The following is an 8634-nucleotide window of genomic DNA, read 5'->3' as shown; positions in this document are numbered from 1 at the left end:
GGAGAGGGCAGAGGAATTCCAAACCGCCTGGAGCCAGGTGCCTCCCGCTGGAAGGCAGGGAAGGTGCTGGCTTTTCCCAGGTCCCAAATGGGCCATAACACAGCTAGTGGCTAGTGTTGCCAGATATCTTCACAAAAAATCCCTAACCTGGTGGGGAAAAAAAATTGGGTGGGGGGGGGGAAAAAAAAGAGTTGCTATGCCTTTAAATTCCTGCGTTCCCCACTCTCTGCACCCCTGCCAGATGCAGCTGGGGCAAAATGTCCTCACTGGCTTTCCGTCCCAGAAAAACAGAAAATACTGGACATTTTACATTTCTGGTTTTTTTTTTAATCCGGACAGAAGATGCAATTACCGGACTGTCCGGGTGAAAACCGGCCACCTGGCAACCCTACTAGAGGCTGCTCCCTGACTGAGGGGTAACGCCAGGGATTCTGCAAACGGCAGGCGGGGAGGGGAAGGGGGTGACCCTCCACTGCTGATGGCGCTTTTTGGGTCTCGCTGGCAACCCGAGGACGCAGCAAATGGAAAAACAAAAGGACAAGAGCGGAGTTTGTGAGTGCCGGGAAAGAAACCAGCAGGGGAGGAATTCCTGCTCCCAGCAGGGGGCGCTGTGGGCCACAGGGCAGGCCTGGGGGCTGCTGGGGCAGATCCCTGTGCTTCCAGTCCCAGCCTTTCACCCCCATACAAATAGGAACCAGTGGGTGTGTTTCCCCGAACTTCTCCAGGACCCTGCTGCCATTCCCTGGCTCTGGACTCCAGAGCTCACCTCCCCAGGGAATTCTACCAGCACCAGGGTGTCTGCACCACGGCTCCCCTGGAATACTTAGGGCGCCGGTGGGGGGGGGGATTTTCCCCCACTAGCAGGAGGCCCCACACGAACCCTAGAGGCCAGAGGCTTCTGGAAACAAACGGCTTTTATTGTCCAGACGCAGGACGGGCACAAGGGGGATTGGGTCCGTTCCTGCCTGGGGATCTGGAGCGGGGCCGCAGATCTGCTTAGTGGGCTCCCCCGGGCTGGGTCGTTGTTCTCGGGGGGGACCCTGCGACACCCCCCTTGCTGGATCCTCAGCCACTGGTGTCCTGAGGCCTTGGAGACTCCGGTCAGGCGTTTACAAGTCCTTTGCAGCGGCCATTGGTGGGGGAGAGGGGTTAGAGAGAAAAAGGGAGCAGCGGACATGCCCCCCCCCCGCAGACTGATGGGCCTAGGAGTCTTCACCGGAGATGTCAGGTGCTTAGCCCCATCCTGCCCGGCCTGGGGAGAGAAGAGGAGACAGTGAGAGGCCCCGTGTGGCCCATCTGGGGAGCTGGGGCCCCATTTGGGGCAGGGGCAGGAGGAGGAGCCGCCCCAGAGCTTCGCTTTGATCTCAAGCTCCGTGCCCCGGGGCACAGGCTGGAGGGAATCTCTCCCCGGCACAGCGGGGCCAGCGGGTTGGTCTCAGGTGCCCCAGCGTGCGCAGGGCACCCGCTGTGCCCGCAGGATGCCGGCCTAGCAGAGGCGCTGGGAGCCGGGGCGGTGTTGGTGAGTTGGAGCTTTCGGGAGCCCCGCAAGGGACGTGTGCTGAGGGGTGGGGAAACTGAGGCACGGGAAGGGGCTTGCCTGAGGCCACGTCAGAGCTGGGCGTAGGGGCCAGGCACCCCGATGCCCTATCCTGAGTGATAAAAGCAAAGCCTCGCTGCCCCCTTTGCATGGGGCTCTTCCACCCTGGGGCCCCCCTGGGGCTCTGGAGGCAGCTCCCCAGGCCCCTCAGAGGTTTGATTGCACCCTGCAGGGCCCCATTAGGGACACGGTGCTGCAGAGTGGAGCTGGGCCGGTCTGATGGTCTTGGGCCACAGCTGGTACCAGAGCTAGTTCACCAGGCTTGAGCCAGACTCATGCTGGCCCTGTCTGCGGGCATCCTACCCGGGCCTGTTTCTCAGGCAGCATGACCTAGTGGTTAGCACGCGGACCAGCATGCGGGAAACCTGGCTTCTGCGCCTGGCTCAGCCACTGACCTGCTGCTCACCTTGAGCAAATCCCTCTGCCTCAGTTTCCCCCACTAGAATGGGACGAAGGACGCTGAACTGGGAGGTATTCCGGGGGAGGGGATCAGCTGGGAAAACACATCTCTGCCAGAGCAGAGGGGTTTTACGCACACACAGGTGAGCGAGGACCTGCCCGGGGCCTGGCAAAGAGGCAGGGTCGAGGGGGAGGGGGTCTCAGGGCAGAGAAAGGAGCAGCCACCCCCAAAAAGGAGTCTGACGAATAAAAGGGGGCACCTACCCCATGTTGCCTGCTCAGCCAGACAGGATGTGTTTGACGAAGGCTGTGAGGGGAGGAGAGAAGCATTAGTCACAGGAAGGGGCCACTGGGCCCCCCCCCAGCCCTCTGGCTCAGAGCCTGCGGCCAGAGGGCCCCGAGTCCGGGCTGACCCTGGGCTCCCACCTTCGTAGTTGATGCAGCCGTTGGCGTCCTCGTGCCCAGCTAGGAGAGCGTCCACCTCCTCCTCCGTCAGCTTCTCGCCTGTGGGCCGGGGGGGGGGGGGGGGGGGTTAGCGCTGGCGAGAGGCTCAACCAACACCCAGGGGACCCTGCCTTTGCCCAGTGACAGGGCGTCACGCCTCTGGCACTCGCCCCGCCCAGGTGCCGGACTGACAGCCCTGTGGGGGCCGAGTCCAGGGAGCCCTGTAATGCCCGACCGCCACCCCTCCCCTGCCCCAGATGGGTCCAGCCTGGGGGCAGTAGGGCGAGCTTGCCCATCCGTGCCCAGGGGAGCCGAGTAGCGGAGCTGCCTTGGCACAGCCAGGGCCATTGGCAAGGGGCTGTGCCAGGCCGGATACCTGGGGATCTCTGCCCCAGATTCACTGAGCCTCGCCAGCCTAGGGGCAGCTGTCTTGGCCTGGGGCACCCTCCCCCTCCCAGCTGCAAGGGGCTGGCTCGGGCGCTCACCGAGTGTGGAGAGCACGTGGCGCAGCTCGGCCCCCATGACGGTGCCGTTCCCCTCCTTGTCGAAGACCCGCAGCCCCTCCACGTAGTCCTCGTAGGTGCCTTGGTCCTTGTTCTTGGCGATGGTCTGCAGCATGGGCAGGAACTGCTCGAACTCCACTCGCCTGGAGTTCAGCTCTGCCGGGAGGGGGAAACTGAGGCTGCGCCGTGGGGAGAGGCGGTCCAGCACCGCATGGGGCCCCTGATGCCCCCGTCACATAGCCCAGCCACACCCCATGGCATGTAGTGGGGGCCTCCTCCCTCTAGGCCGGAGGTTCCCAAACTTTTTGGCCTCAATGCAGACCTTTCTGCGGGCCACCAGCCAGCCACCCATGGTGACAAAAGAGGTGCAGGCGGGGGCTGAGGGGGGAGGGTATGGGCGGGAGGTAGGGAGGAGCAGGAACTGTGAGGAGGTGGGGGGTAAGGAGCAGGGTGGGGATATGGGGTCTCAGCAGGAAGGGGATGTGGGGTCTGGGCATGTGGGTGATGGGGGGTTGCTTATCTGGCTCCATGCTCCCAACTGCTCCCAGCCACCACCCCCTGCTGCTCCCATTGGCCGTGATTCTGGCCAATGGGAGCAGCGGGAAAAGCCTCCAGGTGAGCAGTTTCCCAATCTGCTTTCTCCCTTTGTACGCTGGATCCAGCCAGCAAGTCCCACCCCCCCTGCAGCGGGGAGGGGGCCGTGGGACTAGAGCACCCGCTCAGGTTCCCTGTGGCGGCGGGGAGGGGAACCCCGAGCCTGTGGATCACACTTTGAGAACCACTGCTCTAGGCTGTCCCTGGAGGGCAGCAGCAGCCTCCTCTGGGCGTCCCCTGGAGAGGGACCCCTCTCTGCTGACGCCAACAATCTCTGAAAGGCTCCAGCTCCACTCCCATGGGAGCCCCCCAGAGCAGGGGGGCCTGGAGGAAACGCCCCTTGGAGACACGAGGGGGTCTCCCCCTTAGAGCAACTGTGCCAGACCCCCCCCAGACTCAGGCATGTGCCCTTACACCAGGATCCAGACTTCTCCCCCCTCTCCGCCATCGCTTCCTGCTTCCCCTGACTCCAGGCGCTGGGGCTCTGGGCACTGTCTGCTAGCGCCCAAGCTGCCCCCCCACCCCGCGCCTGCTCACTCACCATCGGCCTTGGGGTGGCCCAGCACTTTCATGACCTCGGCGTTGGTGGGGTTCTGGCCCAGGGCCCGCAGCACGTCCCCACATTGGCTTAGCTGGATCTTGCCGTCCCCAACCCGGTCGAAGAGCTGAAAAGCCTCCCTGTAATCTGGGGGGGTGGAGCGGAGCAGGTCAGAGGGGCTGGAACCCCACAGCCTCGGCCCGTTTAACCTGCCTGCTTCATGCCAGGATCGGGGCCAGACTGGAGGGGGGGGCACAGCCCGGTCCAGATCACCCTTCCTATTGGCATCCAGTTGTAACTGGGGCCACGCCCCGGCGCAAAGCCCAGGAATCGCCAACCCCAGCAGGAGCCGGGGTCCTCACCCCGAGACCTGTGTCCCCCCATCCCAAGGGACACCATCCTGTATGGCCCCCGCAGGGAGCATCACAGAGATGCAGCCACCTCTGGGGTGAAACCTGGCAACTGCTTAGTCACCACTGAGATGCAGCCACCTCTGGGGAGGAATGCGGCAGCGGCTAAGCAATACCACCCAAGCCCTGCAGGACAGGAAGTGACGCCCACATCTGTGTTGGATTGCAACTACCGGGGCCTGGCTGAACGAATGCCCAATTATGACGCTGGGCCCAGGTTAACGCCTCTCCCAGGGTGGCCGTGGGATGGCTCCTTACCACACGAGGGCACCAGAGCCTGCTGCTTTGGGGTGTACAGGACAGGGCGCCCACAAATGGCCCAGACCTGCTACTGCAGCAAGGCTGAGGGAGGGCTCCTTTCGCTCACATGGCCAGGGTGGTGGCTTTGGCGCAGAAGGCCAGAAGTTCTAATCCCAGCTCCTTGCGGCAGGCCTAGAGATTTACCCTCCAGGTTGGGATCAGTTTCTGGGGGAGCCCCTCCAGGCTGAGAGCTCTCTGTGGCCAAAGCCCAGTGCCCCCCTGCAGGCTGGTGCCATGTAACCAGGCACCAGGAGAAGATGCCCCAGGCAGGAAACAGCTGGATGTAGTGGGGGCAGGCTGGTGGAAGTGCTGCCCTGCCACACAGACGCATGGCTTACCTTCCAGCTCCTCCTTGTTAAACTCAATCTGCAAAGAGAGAAATGGATGTTAACTAAGACAGGGGAGCTGCACAGTCTGTTACGGACCTGGGCCCGGGCAACACGCTCTGGGGCAGAGCCAGGGCCCGATCCTGCTACATGCCTCATGGCAGGGGGATGCCTCGGTCATTACCTGCCTGACCATAGGCTCTGTGGGGCTGCCAGCCATTGGGGAAATGCAGCAGCCAGTGCTGGCCTTTGGGAGGTGGGGCAAGCCATGGGTCTGCTGTGAGCTCCTCCCCGCTTCTGGTCTGCAATGTGTCCCATGGCATAGGGGTCAGGTGGGGGGCAGGATGGGTGTGATGCTGATGGTGAAAGGGCCTGTAAGTTTTGATCCAGATCAGATGAGGGCTGAGTCTGCTCCTGCCCCAGCTGGGGGGGCTGTGGGGATGGGGATGGGGCAGAGACCCTGGCTCAGGGTCATAGGGACACCAGGCCCGGTCTCGGCCAGCAGGGGGCGCTGGGCTGGGCATGCAGCTGAATACATATAAGGGCCTGATCGCCCCCTGGTCACACTCTTTATAGGGGCCCTACCTCACTGCCTCAGGAATTTTGCTGCATTCTGTCCCCTGCACAGAGGCCTGGCGGGTGGGGCTCCCCGGCCCCCGCCACCGCAACCCGACCCCCTTCACACAGAAGGTGGCGGCCTGGCAAAGCAGTGCCCGGCGCTGGGGCTGAAATAAATCTGCCTGGAAAAGGGGGTGCTAATCCCCCCACCCGCGGCCACCTGTCCCCGAGCCGGCTGCCTGGGAAGGCAGGCCCATTCCAGCCCTGTCATTAAAATAACAGGGGCCTGCTCACTGGCTAAATTTATCCTGGCCTGAGCTCAGGGCCCCCATCTGTGACTGTCTAACAGCCCCCCCCCCCCCACCGCCGTCTCGCTGGCAAGGGGCTCTGGCCATTGTTGGAAAGAGCTGGAAACAAAGCCATGGTAGAGCTGGGAATAACACCAGCTCTCAGTGTCCTAGCTCCCAACGTCCCCACCCCCACTCTAACCCCTAGACATCACTGCCCTTCCAAAGCCAGGGACAGCACCCAGGAATCCTGCCTCCCTAATCCCCCTCTCTAACCCCTAGACATCACTGCCCTTCCAAAGCCAGGGATAGCACCCAGGAATCCTGCCTCCCTAATCCCCCTCTCTAACCCCTAGACATCACTGCCCTTCCAAAGCCAGGGACAGCACCCAGGAATCCTGCCTCCCTAATCCCCCTGTCTAACCCCTAGACATCACTGCCCTTCCAAAGCCAGGGACAGCACCCAGGAATCCTGCCTCCCTAATCCCCCTCTCTAACCCCTAGACATCACTGCCCTTCCAAAGCCAGGGACAGCACCTAGGAATCCTGCCTCCCTAATCCCCCTGTCTAACCCCTAGACATCACTGCCCTTCCAAAGCCAGGGACAGCACCCAGGAATCCTGCCTCCCTAATCCCCCTGTCTAACCCCTAGACATCACTGCCCTTCCAAAGCCAGGGACAGCACCCAGGAATCCTGCCTCCCTAATCCCCCTCTCTAACCCCTAGACATCACTGCCCTTCCAAAGCCAGGGACAGCACCCAGGAATCCTGCCTCCCTAATCCCCCTGTCTAACCCCTAGACATCACTGCCCTTCCAAAGCCAGGGACAGCACCCAGGAATCCTGCCTCCCTAATCCCCCTCTCTAACCCCTAGACATCACTGCCCTTCCAAAGCCAGGGATAGCACCCAGGAATCTTGCCTCCCTAATCCCCCTCTCTAACCCCTAGACATCACTGCCCTTCCAAAGCCAGGGACAGACCCCAGGAGTCCTGACTCGCTGATTTCCCCCATCCCCACCACCATGTTCTAACCACTAGACCTCCCACCCTTCCTGGCCACTGTCTAGGAGCTGGTTGCTTAGATGAGTCTCCGTTAGATTAAGGTGCTCCACGGACCCCTCCCATCCCCTGCTTCAGTCCCAGCTCTGCTGTGAAGCGCTGGAAAGCGGGTGAGGATAGACCGGGGGGCTGGAAGCTAGCACTCTTGGATTCTGGTCCCAGCTCTGGGACAGCAGTGGGATCTAACGGGGGGGGGGGGGGGGGGGGCTATCTGGACTCCTGGGTTCATGTCCCAGCTCTACCACTGGTTTACATTGGGCAAGTCGCAGCACCCACCTGTGCCTCAGTTTCCCCATCTGAAAAGGGAAGAATAGTGGCCTTCACTGCAGGAGGGGGGGGCGTTCATTCCTCTGTCCCCGATGAAACCTGGGGGAGCCCCCTGCCCGCCAGCAACCATCAGGGGAGCATGTGGGGGAGGGGTGCCATCCCACCCACTGCAAATGCAGGCGCTGGGGGGAGGGGCAGTATTCGGGGCCACGGGGAAGCAGGTGGAGAGGGGTGCTAGTCCCAGGGGTGTTTTCTTATCTGCCCAGCACTGGGCAAAGTGGGCAGCGCGGTGCAGGCTGGGGTACCCTCTCCCATTCACATGGCAGGCAGGGTGGGTTTCTATTTGGGGTGCTGCTACCACCTGGGGGGAACCCCCCCCTCAGCTGCAGTCCTGCCCCCCCCCCCGGGTGACGACCCCACATACCACCACTTTGGAGAGGTCGATCGGCGGCTCTTTGGGTTTCTCCGGGGCCGGGGGTGGGGCCGGGGCCGGGGCCGGTTCTGGGGCTTTGGGCTTCGCTGCTGCAGCCGCTGGCTTTGCGATGGCTGGTTTGGCACCCGGCTTGGCTGGCGCAGCCACCGGCTTCTTCACCGGCAGCTCCTTCTTGGGGGGCATGGCGGCTGCGCCCGGCGGCTCGTGCAGGCGGAGGCGGCTGTGGGGCCGTGGCAAAGTCCCAGCCTGGGGCTGCCCTGCCTGGCCCAGCTTAAATAGCCCGGGGTGACGTCAGGCCGGAGGCGCGCTAGATAAGGGCAGTGCTGGGGGAGAGGGGGGGCTAAACGGAGAGCATCATTCATTGTCAGAAGTGGCAGCCCCCCCCCCCCGCCCCCGCCATCCAACTCCAGGGCTTTTCTTAGAGGTGAGCTCCCGGGAGCAGCCATGCCAAGCATGCACCAGAGAACCAGGCCGCCTGCCAGAGGAAATGCCCCCCCCCCAGGCCAAGCAGGCTTGGAGGGGCATGAGCGTAGGGCTGGTGAAGGTGAGGGCCGGGCCAGAGACAGGGGGCAGCGGCTTAAGGACCCAGGAGTCCTGACTCCCAGCCTCTCCCCCGGCCCCCCTTGCATCTGGGCTCCTCCACAAGCCACCAGTGCAGGGCTGGGGAACCTCAGCGCCCCCCCCCTCCCCGCACTGCTCCATCATGGGGCTGAAACACACAAAATCTACTAGGCTGAGCACCCCCCGCCCCAGGCTCGAACGTAGCACGTGTCTGTCACCTTCCCAGTGGGGGGCCACGTCACTTGTGGCCCCCCTCACTGATTTTTCTGTGGGTCAGCAGCCCCCCTGCTCCTGCAGTAGCACCTCGGCCTCCCCACCTCAGGATTAGAACCCAGGCATCCGGGCGCCATGCAGCAAG

The 8634-nt window shown here is 63.1% G+C and overlaps 1 protein-coding gene across 1 annotated transcript; it reads right to left on the bottom strand.

The window, feature by feature from the left end:
• Positions 1-896: 896 nt before the first annotated feature.
• LOC102455412 (myosin light polypeptide 6) lies at positions 897-8003 on the bottom strand. The gene is made up of 7 exons (XM_075901914.2): positions 7707-8003; positions 5124-5151; positions 4079-4222; positions 2926-3099; positions 2423-2500; positions 2261-2303; positions 897-1252 (listed from the first exon to the last, which is right to left on the bottom strand). The coding sequence occupies exons 1-6, from the start codon at positions 7896-7898 to the stop codon at positions 2275-2277; spliced, it is 645 nt and encodes a 214-aa protein (XP_075758029.2). The 5' UTR covers positions 7899-8003; the 3' UTR covers positions 897-1252; positions 2261-2274.
• Between the last annotated feature and the right edge of the window lie 631 nt (positions 8004-8634).

Source organism: Pelodiscus sinensis, chromosome 31 (genome assembly GCF_052426305.1).
Source record: "Pelodiscus sinensis isolate ZL-2025 chromosome 31, ASM5242630v1, whole genome shotgun sequence".
NCBI lineage: Eukaryota > Metazoa > Chordata > Testudines > Trionychidae > Pelodiscus > Pelodiscus sinensis.
This window is presented reverse-complemented; position numbering and strand designations above follow the sequence as displayed.

What these genes read in the sequence shown, in the direction of transcription:
- LOC102455412 (XM_075901914.2), bottom strand. Translation starts at nt 7,898, where the DNA reads ATGCCCCCCAAGAAGGAGCTGCCGGTGAAGAAGCCGGTGGCTGCGCCA. An exon ending in GGGCCACCCCAAGGCCGATG is followed by an intron (nt 3,100 to 4,078) that starts GTGAGTGAGCAG and finishes CCCTCCCGGCAG; the next exon opens with AGCTGAACTCCAGGCGAGTG. An exon ending in CCACGTGCTCTCCACACTCG is followed by an intron (nt 2,501 to 2,925) that starts GTGAGCGCCCGA and finishes CCCGGCCCACAG; the next exon opens with GCGAGAAGCTGACGGAGGAG.